This window comes from Nomascus leucogenys, chromosome 12 (assembly GCF_006542625.1).
Source record: "Nomascus leucogenys isolate Asia chromosome 12, Asia_NLE_v1, whole genome shotgun sequence".
In the NCBI taxonomy this organism is placed as follows: domain Eukaryota; kingdom Metazoa; phylum Chordata; class Mammalia; order Primates; family Hylobatidae; genus Nomascus; species Nomascus leucogenys.
Genome location: NC_044392.1, coordinates 46,294,819 through 46,313,230, shown reverse-complemented (window position 1 = coordinate 46,313,230; position 18,412 = coordinate 46,294,819). Strand labels below are relative to the sequence as shown.

Genomic DNA, 18,412 nt, shown 5'->3' with positions numbered 1-18,412 from the left:
TCGCCACACCTGGCTAATTTTTAGTAGAGATAGGGTTTCACCATGTTAGCCAGGCTAGTCTTGAACTCCCGACCTCAGGTGGTCTGCCCCCCTTGGGCTTCCAAAGTGCTGGGATTACAGGCGTGAGCCACTGCATCTGGCCAAATTTTATTATTCTTTATATAAAATCCTTGAAAATATAAACATCCATAGAGACAGAAAGCAGACCAGTGGTTGCTTGGGGGTGAGGGTGGGGAATCAGGGAGAGGCGAGAGGAGGAATTACAAGGGGACATGAGAAAATGTTTGAGAGTGATGAATACAATCCATAGTGATTGTGTTGTGGTTTCACAGATGTATACATATGTCAAAATTCAGTAAACTGTACTTTTTTTTTTTTTGAGACAGAGTCTCACTCTGTTGCCCAGGCTAGAGTGCAGTGGCGCCATCTTGGCTCACTGCAACCTCCACCTCCTGACTCAAGTGATTCTCCTGCCTCAGCCACGCAGGTATCTGGGATTACAGGCACGTACCACCATGCCCAGCTAATTTTTGTATTTTAGTAGAGATGGGGTTTCACCGTGTTAGCCAGGCTGGTCTCGAACTCCTGACCTCAAGTGATCCACCCGTCTCAGCCTCCCAAAGTGCTGGGATTACAAGTGTGAGCCACCGTGCCCCACCTAAATTGTACATTTTAAATATATGTAGTTACTATATTTTAATTATAGCTCAATAAAGTTGTTTAGAAATATAATAATAAATTTTTAAAGAGGCTGTTAGTGTAACAAATCATGATTAAAATAACATATACATACATTCATGGGTGGGTAATAAATAAAAAAAGAAGTAGTAGTAAAATAACAGACACGTAATATTAAAAATAACTTGGCCAGGCGTGGTGGCCCATGCCTGTAATCCCAGCACTTTGGGAGGCCAAAGTGGAAGCTTCGTTTGAAGCTAGAAGTTCAAGACCAGCCCTGGCAACATAGTGAGACCCCATCTCTATAAAAAAAAATTAAAATTAGCCAAGCATGGTGGTGCGTACCTTAGTCCTAGCTACTCCAGAGGCTGAGGCAGGAGGATCACTTGAGTCCAGGAGTTTGAAGCTGCAGTGAGCTATAATCATGCCACTGCATTCCAGCCTGGGTGACAGAGGGAGACCCTGTCTTAAAGAAAAAAATAAATAAGTAGCTTAATACTCTGAGATTATAATCACAGACAAAGTTAGCAAAGACTATAGGCTGAGTATCCCTTGTCCAAAATGCTGGGGACCAGAAGTGTTTTGAATTTCTGATTTTTATTTTAAAATATTTGCATTATACTTACCAGTTAAGCATCCCAGATCCGAAAACACAAAATACAAAATGCTCCACTCATCATTTCCTTTGGGTGTCATATCAGCACTCAAAAAGTTTTGGACTTCAGAGCACCTCAGGTTTCAGATTTTTGGACTCGGGATAGTCAACCTGTAGCAGTAAGGTGGGGAGAATGCCTTCAAATAAAAAGCAGCTAAGGCTCTCATCATAACATATGGTGTCAAAAGTCAGGGTTATTCTTGGTTTTTATATTTAGGGAAATATCAGTTAAAAAAAATTATGGGCTGGGCGCAGTGGTTCATGCCTGTAATCCTAGCACTTTGAGAGGCCAAGGCAGGAGGATCACTTGGGCCCAAGACTTCAAAACCAGCCTGGGCAACACGGCGAGACCCCATCTCTACAAAAAAAAATTTTTTAATTAGCTGGGCATGGTGGTACACACCTGTGGTCCCAGCTACTCAAGAAGCTGAGGCAGGAAGATCACCTGGGCTCACGAGGTTGAGACTGCAGTGAGCTGTGATTGCACCACTGTACTCCAGCCCAGGTGACAGAGCAAGACCTTGCTTAAAAAAAAAAAAAATTATGAGGCTGGGTGCAGTGGCTCACACCTGTAATCCCAGCACTTTGGGAGGCCAAGATGGGTGGATCACCTGAGGTCAGAAGTTCGAGACCAGCCTGGCCAACATGGTGAAACCTCGTCTCTACCAAAAATACAAAAATTAGCTGGACGTGGTGGCGGGAGCCTGTAATCCCAGCTACTCGGGAGGCTGAAGCAGGAGAATCGCTTGAACCTGGGAGGTGGAGGTTGCAGTGAGCTGAGATTGTGCCACTGCACTCCAGCCTGGGTGACAGAGTGAGACTCCATCTCAAAAAAAAAAAAAAAAAAAAAAAAAGATTATTAACTGAGAATCTGGCAGACACTGGGCTTCCTATTTTAAGAGGCATCACTACCAACCTGTCACCAGGTAGACAGACCCACTGGCTTCCCAAGTCATAATCCTGTGACTCCTCTAAATACCCAGAGCCAAGAAAGCAGGGCAGTACCCCTCCCGGAGGGCACAGGAGACCCACCAGTCCCTACCCCCCTGTCTGCATCAACCCTTACTCTAGTACCACACTTGATAGGTTCACATCCATCTGGAGCGTTGACCCTCATCGCCTACGAAGGCAGGGATTCACTGGCTTCCAAACTGAGAAGGTACCACCACATTCCCACATGCTGAAGACACCCCCCTCAGGGAAGGCGACAAAACCCAGGGTTTCTGGCACAAGTTTGAACTCCTCCGTCTCCCCAGCTGCTGTGGCTAATCGGTCCCCAAGTTCTGTAGAACCTACCCTGTCTAGGATTATTTCTGAAAGGTAAATTCTGTGATGGCAGGGCCCATTTCTCTCTTGTAGCTGTGTCCCTGGCTCCTAGAGCCACAGCAGGTGCTCAGGAAGTGGATGTGATTGAATGCATGGTGAGACAGGACTACAGAAGACATGCTGGAATCAAGCAGGTAATGATGTCATGCAGTAGGTGTTTCCTCACCTCCAACCCAGAGGTTCTGACCGGGCTCCTGTGCCCGGAACCTCTGCTCCCCTTCAAGCAGTGAGCCAGTTTCACTGATGGGAATATGCCCGGTATCAGGTGGGTTGGGTCAGAAACAAGGTTGAATGCCACCACCAACACATCTGCTTTCCAGTGACCCTCTCTCCTTCAGCCTTTGCTACTTCTTGCTTGGAATCTTGCAGAAGCCTCTTAGCTGGCCCCATGGACTCTATGTTCTCCCTGGTTTGTGTCCTTTCTGCCCTTCTTTTTTTCTCAGAGATAGTCTCGCTCTGTCGCCCAGGCTGGAGTGCAGTGGCAAGATCTCTGCCTCCCGGGTTCAAGCAATTCTCCTGCCTCAGCCTCCTGAGTAGCTGGGATTACAGGCACCTGCCACCATGCCCAGCTAATTTTTGTATTTTTGGTAGAGACGGGGTTTTGCCATGTTGGCCAGGTTGGTCTTGAACTCCTGACCTCAAATGATCCACCCTCCTCTGCCTCCCAAAGTGCTGGGATTACAGGCATGAGCCACCCCACCCCGGCCCCTAATTGACTTCTTTATACTCGTTAAGGTTTGTAACCCAAAAACTTTGCCTCCCACATTCATCAGAGTTGGCTCCAGTGACTTTTGGACATTTCCATGACTGGGATTGTTCACAATCATGTGCTCCCAGCTCCAGAGAGGGATTTCCAAGCAGCAATGGCAGTGCCCCTGGGACAAGGGGTCAGTGCTCACCCGGGCACGGCAGGCCTGGGTGTCATGGAAGCCCACCCTCCTTCCCAGAGAACTGGAGTTGTCTTTGGCACTGCCTTCAGGTTCCTGGGCACCTGGAGGGTGTCTATTTCTCACTGAGATCAAGAGCTCCTTAAGGAACAGTCCTGTGACCTGTTCATCTTTATATCCCCAGTGCCTGGCACCCAGCAAGGATGATGGCAGCAGAGCAGAGATCTGGGCAGAAATGCACAAAATTCAGTTTGGGTCACACTGAAAGTGTAATTTCTTTGGCTGTCCCCTTATCTGTGAGAACAGAATTTGTGGGAGGATTACAAAGCCAGGGCCAGAGTTGGAGGGCTTAGGCTTGGCCTGGGGACAGCAAGGAGACTTGGGACTTTGTACCACAACCATAGGAATGTGCAGAAGGGGCCTGGTCAGGAGTCAAGTGGCCTGGGTTCCACACAGCACTGACACTTACTAAGCCCTCTAACCCTGGAGAAGTTGTTTCACTTCTTTGAGTTCTTGGCATCTGCTAAATGCAGATGAAAATCCTATCCTCGCCCATTTCAGGGGGTAGCTGTGAAGAATCTAGAAGAAATTTGGAAATTATAAAAGGCTATATAAATTACAAGGGCAGGGCCGGGCATGGTGGCTCACATTTGTAATCCCAACACTTTAGGAGGCCAAGGTGGGAGCATTGCTTAAGTTCAGGAGTTCAAGACCAGCCTGGGCAACATAGCGAAACCTTGTCTCTACTAAAAATGAAAAAAATTAGCCATATAGTGGTGTGTGCCTGTAGACCCAGCTACTTGGCAGGCTGAGGCAGGATTGCTTGAGCCCAGGAGGTCAAGGCTGCAATGAGCTATGATCACGCCACTGCATGCCAGCCTGGGTGACAGAATAAGACGGTCTCAAAGAAAAAAAAAGCGGGGGGAGGGGGCACTTGCTGGTGGCACTTTCTATGGATCACAGCCTTTCATGGCGCTAACCCAGAGGGTAAGGGCCTCAACCCAATCCCACCTCCAACATAAACAGGCCGGTTGCCTGTGGGGTGCAGCATAGGTCAACCTCTGCAGGATACATTCTAGCCAGGTGGGAGGTGGAACAGGGACCCTCCAGCCACCATGACACCCTAAGGCCTTCTAAACCCCACCCAAGCCAGCTTGGCATCAAGGAAATGAGTAAGCAGCTCTGAGAGTGTGCTCCAAAGAGGTTTATTAGTATCGACACTGGGGAGCCCTGGGTTCTTGCCCAGAACAAGGGGCTGAGAACATCCAGTCAGGATGTAAGGCCGCCACAGGCTGAGGGGACTGGCACTGGGGATATGGCAGGGTTTCTCCTTCAAGCACAGCCAAGACACCCTCCTTTGCCCTTGGAGTCTCCTCCTGAAGAGCATGGCGAAAATGAGGTCTCCAGAGGTTTCCTGCCTTGCCCAATATCCACCAACCCCCTCAGAATCTAGACCCCCCTCTGTCTGTTCCTCACCTCGGCCAGGATCAGGGGACCCCCCATCTTGCAGAGTCAGCCCCACCCCCACCTCAGCAGGCCCCAGCTCACTCCTAGAACCTAGTGACTAAAGTCTGGAGCGGATAAATTCTATCAGGTTCTCCAACTGCTCCTCCAGGCGCTGTTCAACTCCATGGTTCTCGATGACCCAGTCAAAGTCCCCGAAGTTGTCCAGGCCACATTCTGACTCAGCGTCGTCCACCCCTGTGAAGGAAGCATGGTGAAGTCAGGCCCCAGCCCTCCAGACAGACACCAGGCATCAAGGCCTGCTAGCCCCAACTGGAGTGGGCCCTCCTGGCCTCTCCTCTGCTACCCCAGAGCCAAGGGCTACCCACCCAGAAGGCACCTCCCTACCCCTGAAACACTGTGATGGCAGGTTCAGCAGCCCATAGCCACCTGGGCCCCCCAACTGATCCCTCCTGACTTAATTCTTCACTTGCTACCGCCTACAGAGGGTGAATCAGGTCATCCAAAACCACACCCAACCCAAAAGGGCACTGTGTTTTCATTTTCTGTCAAGCTGGTTGCATCCTTTTCTATCCCCTAAATCTGTCTGATTCAATCCCCTCAGGAGGCAGCATGTGCTGGAGTCAGAAGCAGAGGGTCAGGAGGCCAGCTCCTCCTCTCACTCTTTGTGACCCTAGGAAAGAGACTTAACCTTTCGGGCCAGGGCCTCATCCAACCATGGGTAAACTAATAACAGCATCTACCTGCTGAATCTGTTTTGATAGTAAAGTGAGATAGTGCATATAAAATGCTCAGCACAGGCCTGGACCATGTGAGTGCCCCAGAAATGAGCAGCATTAGTAGTGGTCATACCCATTGGATCTAAACTGCTCCAAGTCACAGTGATCTAGGGCAGGAAGGAAGCCTGAGCTGTGCTTCTGAAGTCCACAGAGCAGGTCCTGGGCTTGCACCACTGAAGCTCCCAGCAGAATTTCCTCTCCACTACTAACTTCTAACTCCACTACTGTTTAAACAGAAGTGAGCTTTGTCAGGTTTGCCCCTGACCACTGTCAGCCCCTACTGGGCTGGAAAGCAAAGGTGAAGAACCCTGGGGGTGGGTCCCAGCCAGACCACCAAAGCAGCCCACTGGCCATGAGAAGATAGCCTAGGTTAAGCCAAGGGAACCTTGACCCCCAGGATTCCGTCCACCATGCTACTCCCTAATCAGGAGGCCTCAGATTCTCCTTTATCATCCCTCACTCACTTCCCCCAGGCCTACCCAGGAGACAAACCACAGGGTGGGTAGCCTGTGTCCTCCTGTGCCCTACACATGGAGTGGCTCACCTGGCGTGAACACCCAGCCCCGCTGCTGTCGGCTCTGCTCCAATGCTACAACGCGGACCGTCTGCGTCACGGCCCCATAGGCCTCCCGAAACCACTGGATGTCAGACACTCTCCGTGTGTCACTCACCAGCTGCAGGGGAGGGACAGACAGGTGACCAACAGGACAGGATAGAAGTGAGGGGAGGTGGGAGGACTACAGAACCCAGGGCAGTGTGGGGTGTGGCTTTACCCCCCATCATCGTGAGCACGTCAGCAGCTAGACTCACTATTCACGGATTCGTTCATTCATTGAACATACGCCACTGAGTGCTGACTCCATGTCAGGCAGTGCTGCTGACAAGTTCATTGATCCAATTAAGCAAGTATTATAGTAAGTACCTACTGTATGCTGGACACTGTGCTAGGTGCTAAGGCTAGAGTGGTAAGCAAAACAGACCTGTGCCTGCCCTCTCAGAGCTTACAGTCTAGTGGGAGACACTGAACAAGTATTCAGTGATCAAATAACCGTGTGATTACAGTGTATGTCAACAAGTGTCTCAGCCTCAACACAGCTGAAACAACTCCTGATTTCCTCTCCAGTCCTGTTCCTCCCCACCTTCCCTGTCTTAGAAAATGATAATTCTATATTTGTCCACCTGCTCAGAACAAAATCCTTGGTATAGTCTCTCACACCCCACAGCCAACCCATGGGCAAATCCTGTTGGTTTTCTCTTCAAAATACATGCAAAATCGACCCCTTCTCTCCACTCTACCTTTGCTCCCTCCCCTCTGCGCCCCAACCACAGTCATTTTGTCTGTTAGAGAAAGGTCCTGGCCAGGCGTGGTGGCTCCAGCACTTTGGGAGGCCGAGGTGGGTGGTTCACTTGAGGTCAGGAGTTCGAATTTTGCCAAATGGTAAAACACCATCTCGACTAAAAATACAAAAAAATTAGTTGGGCATGATGGCATATGCCTGTAATCCCAGCTACTCGGGAGGCTGATGCACAAGAATCGCTTAAACCCACGAGGCAGAGGGTACAGTGAGCCGAGATCGCACCACCGCACTCCAGCCTGGGTGACAGAGTGAGACTCTGTCTCAAAAAAAAAAAACAGGAAAGTCCTCCACCCGGCCCCTGTGCTTCTGCTCCCATCTTCCCCACAGCACCTATGGCCAGCCTTCTCAATCTTAAATCAGATCATGTCTCTCCTCTGCTTAGAACCCTGTAGTGACTCCCCCATCTCACTCAGAATAAAATCCCAGCTCTCCCAAAGGTCCTCCCTGGGAAGTCTAACCTGACCTCCCACCACTCACCCTCACCCACTCTGGCCACCTGGCTTGTCCTCAGACACACCAGGCACACTCACCACTCAAGCCTCTACACTTCCTCCTCCTCTCTCTGGAAAGCTACTTCCCCAACTATCCATTCAGTTATCCCTTATTTCCTTCAGGTCTTGCTCAAACATCATCATATCAGTGTGGCCTTCCCAGGCACCCTTAATAAAATAGCAACGCTTCCCTGTCTCTCCTCATATCCTAGGCCTACTTTATTTTACTCCCCTATCTCTCCTCATATCCTAGGCCTACTTTATTTTACTCCTTAGTATTTACCTCTGCCTGATATATTCTGTATTTATTCTGTGTCTATCTCCCCACCACCCTCAGCTGTAATGTAAGCTCCCTGAAGGAAGAGACTTCATTGCGTTTTTGCACCAATATATCCCCACAACATGCAACCACGCCTGGCAGAAGTAGATACTCAATATTCACTGCCAGAATGAATGAGGAAAAAAAGGGGTAGGGTGCTATAGGAGCACCTGCCAGGGAGCACCAGTTAAGACCTAAATATTAGGGAAGGATTCCCTATGGAGGTGTCATGTCAACTGAGCTGAAGCTAACCAGGGAAAGAGAAAGAAAGGGCAGTCCAGACAGGTGCAAGGGCATGTGCAAAGGCCCTGATTCCAGAAGGAGTTTGACTGACTTGAGGACCAAGAAGGCCAGTGTCGCTGCAGCTCAAGGAGTAAGGAGGCTAAAAAAGTAGCAGAAACTGGATCACGCAAGGCCCAGAAGTTCATGTGAAGGATTTTCATTTTGTTCATGAGAACAATGGGAAGCCACCAAAGTATTCTAAACAGAAGAGTGACGTCACTTGGTTCATGTTTTTAAAAGGTCAGTCTGGGCCGCACGCAGTGGCTCACACCTGTAATCCCACTATTTTTGGAGGCTGAGGTGGGTGGATCACCTGAGGTCAGGAGTTCGAGACCAGCCTGGCCAACATGGTGAAAACCCATCTCTACTAAAAATACAAAAATTAGCCAGGCGTGGTGGTGGACACCTGCAGTCCCAGCTGCTTGGGAGGCTGAGGCAGAAGAATCCCTTAAACCCGGGAGGCGGAGGTTGCAGTGAGCCAAGATTGCGCCACTGCACTCCAGCCCAGGCGACAAGAGTGAGACTCCATCTCATAAATAAATAAATAAATAAATAATAAAAGGTCAGTCTGGCTGCTATGTAATGAATAGACCACAGAGGGCAAGAGCCACAGCTAGAGACCAGTGTGGAGGCTACTGCAACTGTCCAGGCCAGAAATGGTGGGGGCTTGGGCCAGGATGGTGGCAGTGGAGACAGAGAGAGATAGACACAGCGAAGAGCTAGGGAAACAGAAACAGGTGTTCTTCATGCTGCCGTGGAGCCCTCTTACCCAGATGGGCTGGGAGATGCCCTCCACAATCTTCCTGCAAAAGAAGCCTGGGTCAGCCTGGCGCTTCTCCTCTCCCCAGCGGATCATGTCCTTCCGAAAGGCCTCCTTGTAGGTGCTGGTGTCCAGGAGTCTCTGGAAGTTCAAGCCATGCTCCTGCCCAAAGGACATTATGTCTATGTCACCAGCCTTTCAACCTCAGTGGTCTCTCCTAAAACAGCGGAAGAGCCATCCCGCACCCTCACCTGCCTCCCCCAAGGCTGATGCAAGGATTAATGAGGTTTCAGCCAGAACAAAGGTCTGCAAGGGAAAGAGCCTCAGCAACTAAGAAATCCCGATCACTGGTGGATGGAAGAAAGGCCTGGGGATAATCCAGAAATTGTTGCAACTGGTCTTTGAAATGTGTGGCATGGTTTCTCTTTTGCGAGTTTTACCTTCCCAATTATTTCTGGCTTAAACTAATCGTGAAATTAGTTTGCATCCCCTGGGCAAAGGCTTAGCCTTCAACTAAAGTGGGAAATCTGAGGGGGAAGAAAAAATCCTGCACTCCATGTCCTCCCACTAGCATTGTTTGCCCCCATCCCAAATCCCACGGGGATTGTGTCTCCTTTCTCTCCCCCTTACCCCTTCCCATCCCCAAATTCCTGGCGCCTTTGCTGAAACAGCATCACTCCATCTGGCTCTGGGCACTTGCAAGGCCTCCCACACCCAGAGGACCCCCAAGGCAGGAGAGGCTACTCCGACCACCCTGGGGAACTCCTTTCTCCCCTTTCCAAGCAGAGGGGTCCATCCAAAGGGATCCAGGATAGGAGGGGTCTGAAAAGCATCACCTCGTTCAGGTTCTGGCTCCTCTACGAACTCACTGCAGCAAGACCTTCTCCCTTCAGGCTCTCAATTTCTCGATCACCCACCTGCTCCCCTTGCTGCAAGAGGAGGTCAGCAGCCACCTCCTGCTCCTGAACCAGTTTCCCTCCAGGAGCATTGTGGTCTACTTGTTGGTTCTATTTCCCCTTGTGACTTAGGAAATCAATGCATGAACATTTCATTTTGGTTTTATTTTTTAATGGGAGTGGGGGATAGAGCGGTGCTGGACTTCCACAGAGCAAGGGCAGTCTGGCCTATCAGAGTGTTCCATGGAGCTTTTAAAAATGCAAACTGGCCAGGCGCGGTGGCTCACACCTGTAATCCCAGCACTTTGGGAGGCCGAGGTGGGCAGATCACAAGGTCAGGAGTTCAAGACCAGCCTGACCAATATGGTGAAACCATGTCTCTACTAAAAATACAAAAAAATTACCCAGGCGTGGTCGCACATGGCTGTAATCCCAGCTACTCGGGAGGCTAAGGCAGTAGAACTGCTTGAACCCCGGGAGGTGGAGGTTGCAGAGGGGCAAGATCGCGCCACTGCACTCTAGCCTGGGCGACAGAGCGAGACTCCGTCTCAAATAAATAAATAAAATAAATAAATAAATAAAAATGCAAACTCCTGCTCCTTCTTCTTCCCATCCCCCACCCAACCCCACCACCAGTCTGACTCAGTAGGACAGAAGCAAGACCTATCTGGGAACTTTGGAAGATCAGTTTTGAAAGTGCTCCTGCGAGGCCTTTGGAAGTGCCTAGGCCCCACTAGGGAAGGCTCAGTGCCTTCCCCTTCACCCCTTCCTTCCTCCCATCCCACCACCCCACCACCCCGCAGAGTCTCTCCCAGTCTATCTCCTGTATACAAAGAAATTCTGTATCCAGTTTCATTTGGGAAAGAATCCTGCTTAAAATTTTTGAAAACCAGGCCAGGCAAAGTAGCTTGTGCCCAAATCCTAGCACTTTGGGAGGCCATAGTGGGAGGATCATTTGAGCCCAGGAATTGGAGACCAGCCTGGGCAACATAATGAGACTCCCATCTCTACAAAAAAAATTTTAAACTTAGCCAGGCATAGTGGCATGCACCTGTATTCCTAGCTACTTGGGAAGCTGAAGTGGGAGGATCACTTGAGCCCAGAAGGTCAAGGCTGCAGTGAGCCATTATGTGCCACTGCACTCCAGCCTGCACTACAGAGCAAGACCTTGTCTCGAAAAGAAAAAAAAAATAAACCACTTAATTTAGTTATTCTTACAATTCCTCATGCTGCCACCCTATGAACTGGTCTGTTCAGCTGGTGAGAGATGACCCAATGCTTCCCATGGAGGCAGAGATGGCATATAGAAGGGGGGACAATTCATTTTATGTGGTTCCAGAAACCACACTCAGGCCAATTGAGGGGCCAAAGCACACGTCCCAGAAGGGTGCACCTAGAGGCCAAGGGCAAAATGTGGGCGACAAGAGGGCTCTTCACCATGTGGGAGGCTGATCTTGCCTTCCAAGTTCCCTTTCTGAAGTCTAAGATTCTGAGAGTTCCTATTGACTTATTTTTTTTTATTCTATTTTAACGATCCTATTTTTTTTAATCCATGTGGTTCAAAATTCAAAGATACACATTAATTTACACTGAAAAATCTCTCTCTCACCCTGTCCCCTCCCTGGGGGCAACCAATGGTACAGTTTCTAATGTGTCTTTCCCACTCAGTGCAGGAACACATCCCAGGCACCTGAAACAGTGCTGAACCTGAGACAGGCACCCTGTCAATATTTGTTAAATAGCCAAATATATGAGCAGATATATTTAGAAGTCTTCTACAATTCTTGGTCACAAAGTGCCTCTTCAGTTTTAGACAAATGTACCATTCTCTACACACTGTTCTACATCTTGGTATTGGCTTTTTTTTTTCACTTAATGATATATTTTGACAACTTTTGGGACTAAATTTCTTTTTTGTGTGTTGTTGTTGACTTTAAAAAAAAAATTTCTTAAAGAAACAGAGATGGGGTTTCACCATGTTGGTCAGGCTGGTTTCTAACTCCTGGACTCAAGCAATCCACCTGCCTCGGCCTCCCAAAGTGCTGGGACTACAGGCGTGTGCCACCGTGCTCGACCTGTACTAAATTTCTAGGAGCAAAGTTCCAGGGGCTGTGTCAGGCCAGCTGAGTGAGAGGGTTGTGTGAGGAGGCACAGGCAGGTCCTTACTAATCACACAGCATCAGAGCTGCCAACTCGAGTGTCGACAGCCTTTCCTGGGCACACCTTCCTGAACTCACTCTGAAGGAAGGGAGGCTATTAGGAAAGAAATATAAGCTGAAAATGCCCCCGAAAGGTCCACTCACAGAAAACCAAGAGCTGGCCACCACCCTGCCAGCAGTGGTGACGGGGATCATGCCAGTGACTCAGGCAGCAGCCACAGCTCCAAAGTCCTAGAGCTGGCCCCGCCCGACACACCGGATGCCACAGAGCACCACCTACCTGAGCATACTGCTCCTTGAGTGGACCAGAGAGCCGGAGGACAGCACAGACATCAGCTCCGAGTCTGCAGGACAAGGAGATCAGAATCCAGTTAGCCTAGAATTTCCAGGAGCTTCCAGGTCCCAGAAAGGGAGTCAAGAGGCCTGTGTTGAAGTCCCATTTCTACTACTGGTATTATGTAACTTTGGTAGGTCTCAATGTCCCTGATCCTATTTCCTCATCGGAAAATGGTGATAACACTTTCTGTTCTGTCTCCCACACAGGATTATTACGAAACTCTAATGAATATAAAAGAGCCCTGAAACTAACAGTTAAAACCTATAAAGTGCTAATTACAGTGTGAACAGGCGCAGCAGTATTCTGGCTGGATTAGGTTATTGCCCAGACCCTAAACTAATTCTCTCACAGCCAGAGGTATCTGTCTCCACTGACTTGGTCACCATAACATATATCATTTATTCATTCACTGGTTGGGCATGGTGGCTCACACCTGTAATCCCAACACTTTGGGAGGCCAAGGCAGGAGAAGTGCTTGAGGCCAGAAGTTCAAGACCAGCCTGGGCAGCACAATAAGACCCAGAGATACCATCTCCACAAAAAAATTTAAAAATTAGCTGAGCATGGCAGCATGTGCCTGTACTCCCAGCTACTCCAGAGGCTGAGGTGGGAGCATTCCTGAGCCCAGGAGTTCCAGGCTACAGTGAGCCATGATTGTACCACTGTATGCCAACCTGGGAGACAGAGTGAGACTCTGTCTCAAAAAAATAAAATAAGAAAAGCAAATTTAAAAAACTGAAACAAAAGCCAGGTGCAGTGGCTCACGCCTGTAATCCCAGGACTTTGGAAGGCTGAGGCAGGCAGATCAGCTGAGGTTGGGAGTTTGAGACCAGCCTGACCAACATGGTGAAACCCTGTCTCTACTAAAAGTACAAAATTAGCCGGACATGAGGGCGCAGGCCTGTAATCCCAGCTACTTGGGAGGCTGAGGCAGGAGAGTCACTTGAACCCAGGAGGTGGAAGTTGCAGTGAACCGAGATCGCCCCATTGCACTCCAGCCTGGGCAACAAGAGCGAAAATCCACCTCAAAAATAAAAATAAAAATAACTCATTCATTATTTAATTTACTTAACCAACCTTTTTTTTTTTTTTTGAGATGGAGTCTTGCTCTGTCACCCAGGCTGGAGTGCAATGGCACGATCTCGGCTCACTGCAATCTCCGCCTCCCAGGTTTGAGCGATTCTCCTGCCTCGGCCTCCCAAATAGCTGGGATTACAGGCGCCCGCCACTACACCCAGCTAATTTTTGTATTTTTAGTAGAGACGGGGTTTTGCCATGTTGGCCAGGCTGGTCTCAAACTCCTGATCTCGTGATCCGCCCGCCTCAGCCTCGCAATGTGCTGGGATTACAGACGTGAGCCACTGCACACGGCCCTTCCTTTTTTCTCTTTTTTGAGACAGAGTCTCACTCCGTCGTCCAGGCTGGAGTGCAGTGGCGCCATCTCGTCTCACCACAACCTCTGCCTCCTGGCTTAACCAACCATTTATTGGGTACCACATCCAGCTAATTTTTGTATTTTTAGTAGAGAAGGGTTTTACCATGTTGGTCAGGCTGGTCTTGAACTCCTGAGCTCAAGTGATCCACCCTTCTCGGCCTCCCAAAGTGTTATGATTACAGGCGTGAGCCACTGCGCCCAGCGATAAGTGTTCTTTGTTTCGGTTTGGTTTGGTTTTTTAAGAGTCAGGGTCTTGCTGTCACCCAGGCTAGAGTGCAGTGGGTATGATCACAGCTCACTACAATCTTGAACTCCTGGGCTCAGGCAATCCTCCCACCTCAGCCTCCTGAGTATCTGGGATTACTGGCACGCACCACAACACCCAGTTAATTTTTTTTATCTTTTGTAGAGAGGGGGTCTCACTATGTTGCCCTGGCTGTATGTGTTCTTATTTTCATGTTTCAGATGAGGAAGCTGAGGTTGTGAAAGGAGGATTGACTCCCCCAAAGCAACACTGCAAGTAGTGAAGCCAAGATTGGTAAAATAAATATAGCCAACATTTAGTTCCTGCACCTCTGCTAGGTGCCAATAATTATTCTAAGCCCTTCACACATATTATCTCATTTAATCCCCACAACCACCCTATTATCATCCCCATTTTACAGATGACAAAACTGAGACGCAGGCCAGGTGCGGTGGTGGTTCACGTCTGTAATCCCAGTACTCTGGGAAGCTGAGGCGGGCAGATCACCTGAGGTCAGGAGTTCCAGACCAGCCTGGCCAACATGGTGAAACCTGTCTCTACTAAAAATACAAAAGTTAGCTGGGCATGGTGGCACACACCTGTAATCCCAGCTACTCGGGAGGCTGAGACAGGAGAATCGCTTGAACCCAGGAGACAGAGGTTGCGGTGAGCCGCAACCTGGGTGCGCTCTAGCCTGGGTGACAGAGCAAGACTCCGTCTCAAAAAAAAAAAAAAAAACTGAGGCACAGAGTGAATGAGAGATGTGTACAAGATCACACACTAATCAACAGTGAGCCAGGGCTTGCATCCCAGCAGTCTAATTCCAGAGCCTGTGCTTCGGACCACTATTTGACATCAGGGTTTGGAGGTGAGGAGAAATGCAACTTAGGAAAAGGTGGTGAGATACTTAGTGATGAAAAATTCAGGTGGTGACCTCTGCTCTGGGCTCTCCCACACCTTCATAGAACCCCTGTGGTACCCAAAAGCAGCTTCCTGGTACCCCCACCACACTGGCCTTCAAGAGGAGAGGAGCCCCACTCCACTCTCTCCCCATCCTCTGCTCTCCTAGCCCAGGTCTCAGCAAAATGCTCCTGCACAGAAGATCTTGCTTTGACAGAAAACACTGTGCAAAAGGTATTATTATTTGGGGAGGCAGCCAGATAAAACAGAAAGAAACCAGTCCTTGGCGCAAGATAAAGCTGAATTTGTTTGGGTTTTTTTTCTTTTTGTTTCAATTTTATATTAATTGCTGAGATGCCCATCATGAACCACAAAGCTGAATTTGAATCCTGGATTTTCCACTTACTTTGTGACCAGCAAGAGTTTTTTGTTGTTAACTTCGTACGTTATTTTATTTTACTTCGAGACAGGGTCTCAGGCTCTGCTGCACGGACAGGAGGACAGTAGCATGATTACAACTCACTGCAGCCCCCAGGCTCAAGCGATCCTCCCACCTCAGCCTCCTGAGTAGCTGGGACTAGAGGTGCTCGCCATCGCACTAGGCTAACTTTTCCATGTTTTTGTAGAGACTAGGGTCCTACTGTGTCGCCCAGGCTGGTCTCCAACTACTGGGCTCTCAAGCGATCCTTGTACCTCTGTCTCCCAAAGTGCTGGGGTAACAGACATGACCACCACACCCGGCCTGTTTAACTTTTTAAGAGCCTCAGTTCCTTCACCTGTGAAATGGAGATGCTAATAATGGCACACAGTACCTAACAAAAAGGCGAAGAGGGTTTTTTGTTTTGTTTTGTTTTTTTAAGACAGGGTCTCGCTCTGTTGCCCAGGCTGGAGTGCAGCCACCGATCTCGCCTCACTGCAACCTCCGCCTCCCGGGCTCAAGCGATTCTTCTGCCTCAGGCTCCTGAATAGCTGGGACCACAGGCACGCGTCACCACGCCCAGCTACTTTTTGGATTTTTCGTAGAGGCGGGGTCTCGCCATGTTACCCAGGCTGGTATCCAACTCCTGGTATATAGAAAGTGCCTTGGTAGGAACCATTATTAATGCTTCTCAGAGAGACCTGCAGCTGAAGGTCTTTGGAGAGGTGGTCACCTGGTTCTTTGAGGCTCGCCTGTGTAGATTGCTGTTTTATGTAATGGTGGCATTCCACCTTCCCCAGCCCAGTGCTCCTCCTGCCTTGCAAACGGACGACCCCTACTCCAAAGCTTACTCCGTGACACCCAAAAGCACTCCTCGTGTCACGTGATGCGTAGAGCTCCCCCTTCCACCTTTCCCGCCTCGCGGACACCTGCTCTGCAGCGCCTCGGTCACGAAGTCCTTCCCGGATTTCCTCTTGCCGCTGAACAGCAGCACAAGCCGCGGGGAGCCTCCCAGCGGGGCCATGGGGCCGCCACGCCTCGCGATGCCTGAAGCTGACACTTCTCCCTACCCCTAAAATCGGGACGCCGCCCGGAATGGACGCAGCCACTAAGCGGAGCGGCAACAAGGGGCAATCCCTCCCCTCCTCGCCATAGCTGCGAACAGGGCTGACCGCCTGCGACCGTGCGCTCAACTCATGTCCAAACAGATACGGGGAGAAAAGGGTGAGACACGCGGAGAGAAAGGCGGTTCCTTCACCGGGAAGCCTCCCCTCGTGAAGCTCCCCCACCCGAACTCACTTAGAACAGTCCAGCCCCGCCCAGAACCTTCGCTCACAGCCCGGCCTGCTGAACTGACACCCGGGGAGGAACCGGACGCGACTACCTTCCTCCGAGGGGGGTGGCGTCTGAAATTTCCTGAGGTGAACCCCATGTTCCCTTCCGCGCAGCCCTAAAACTTTAGGAAAAAAAATCTCTGGAGCGCGATCACGTTGGAGACGTTTTGGAAACTGCCTTTTTGCCTGTGCGTTATAGTGCATGTACCACAGCAAATCTGCGCGCGCCCCAGAGTGGGAATGGGTCTTCCTGGGGATGTAAGGCAGCCCTGACGCGAGCGGCGTGTCTGGGCACGTCATGTCGGGGGAGGAGCGGAATCGCGCACAAGATGTTTTATCGTCAAGCAGATTTTATAACCCGAGACGTCACTAAGATGTGGCCCTTTAAGCCCGGCGAGAAACCTTTGATTGCTTTTCTAGCCGCAGCCTCCTGCCCAAAGGTTTTCGGAAGCAAGAGCACTTGAAACGGCGTGGGTGACATCAATAGTAAGGGAGCGTTGAATCCCTAGATGAGATTGCCTGGTTTCATCCGAAGTCTGGCTCCCAGCCAGGAGTTTGAGAGGCAGGATAAGAATAATCTGTCCTTTCCCTGAATCCCCGGTTCTGCCTCTTCCCGCAGTAGCTGACGGGTAGCCCCAGCTGAGTACGTGGAGTTGTTTTTGGCTATGACTTGCCGTCCTGCATTTTTCTGAGCATGTCAGAACAGAGCCTGCAACTCATTACTGCCTCCACTAGAGAAAAAGTGTAGTGTGGAGACTTAAGGAGAAACCATTAATTTCCTGAATGTTGAAAAGAGGCACAGGAGAGTGGTCAGATGCAAAAAGAATAGACTTAAGGAGGTGGGGGTTTTTTGTTTTTTTGTTTTCAGCAACCCAGAAAACACTGCACTCATCAACGCCCTAGAAGGCAGCACAGAGTGGATTTTCAGTCCCAGCTTGGACACTTAGCAAGTCACTCTGAGTTTACCACTGATAACGCCCACTTCCCAGGGTTATAATAAGAAAGGAATGAAGAAAATATATAACAAGAAAATATATGACAAGGTACAATAAAATACTTTGTAAGTTCTCAAGTATCATCCAGATGTAAGGGGTTATTATTTATTCTTAGCACTTTGTCATTCAACACAGAATCAGATTTTCCAGCTCATCTTCAATAAACATGTACTTGGGCCTCCACGGAAAGTGCAAATCTCTTGCTTTACCTGAGTCACATGGAAGGAGTCAGAACTTACTCCCGGAGTCTCTTTCCTCACCTGACCCAATGCACGCCCCTTACCTCCCTCTCCGACTCTGAGATCCAGCTCCCTGAATACCTAGTGAGCGATCAGAAAACTTCCCCCAGGCCAGGCACGGTGGCTCACGCCTGTAATCCCTGCACTTTGGGAGGCCGAGGCAGATCACCTGAGGGCAGGAGTTCGAGACCAGCCTGGCCAGCATGGTGAAACCCCATCTCTACTAAAAATACAAAAATTAGCTGGATAGCTGGACGTGGTGGCGGGCGCCTGCAATCCAGCTACTCAGGAGGCTGAGGCATGAGAATCACTTGACCCTGGGAGGCAGAGGTTGCAGTGAGCCAAGACTGTACTACTGCACTCCAGCCTGGACAACAGAGAAAGACTCCGTCTCAAAAAATAAAATAAAATAAACTTCCCCCATACTAGGCTACCTAGCATGCCTCAACTGAACTC

The 18,412-nt window shown here is 49.7% G+C and overlaps 1 protein-coding gene across 4 annotated transcripts; it reads right to left on the bottom strand.

Moving 5' to 3' along the window:
• Nucleotides 1-4,734: 4,734 nt before the first annotated feature.
• Nucleotides 4,735-16,911, bottom strand: PMVK (phosphomevalonate kinase). Of its 4 annotated transcripts, none has more exons than XM_003259369.3 (5): nucleotides 16,318-16,911; nucleotides 12,335-12,398; nucleotides 9,009-9,161; nucleotides 6,334-6,463; nucleotides 4,735-5,247 (listed from the first exon to the last, which is right to left on the bottom strand). In XM_003259369.3, the coding sequence occupies exons 1-5, from the start codon at nucleotides 16,410-16,412 to the stop codon at nucleotides 5,111-5,113; spliced, it is 579 nt and encodes a 192-aa protein (XP_003259417.2). In that variant the 5' UTR covers nucleotides 16,413-16,911; the 3' UTR covers nucleotides 4,735-5,110. The 4 variants fall into 4 exon arrangements, with proteins under 4 accessions (XP_003259417.2, XP_030680256.1, XP_030680258.1 ...); XM_030824396.1 differs by having other exon boundaries at nucleotides 4,736-5,247; nucleotides 16,122-16,446; XM_030824398.1 differs by lacking the exon at nucleotides 16,318-16,911 and adding an exon at nucleotides 16,240-16,257 and having other exon boundaries at nucleotides 4,736-5,247.
• Nucleotides 16,912-18,412: the final 1,501 nt, after the last annotated feature.

What these genes read in the sequence shown, in the direction of transcription:
- PMVK (XM_003259369.3), bottom strand. Translation starts at nt 16,412, where the DNA reads ATGGCCCCGCTGGGAGGCTCCCCGCGGCTTGTGCTGCTGTTCAGCGGC. An exon ending in ACCGAGGCGCTGCAGAGCAG is followed by an intron (nt 12,399 to 16,317) that starts GTGTCCGCGAGG and finishes CTTGTCCTGCAG; the next exon opens with ACTCGGAGCTGATGTCTGTG. An exon ending in GGGCTGGGTGTTCACGCCAG is followed by an intron (nt 5,248 to 6,333) that starts GTGAGCCACTCC and finishes CTTCCTTCACAG; the next exon opens with GGGTGGACGACGCTGAGTCA.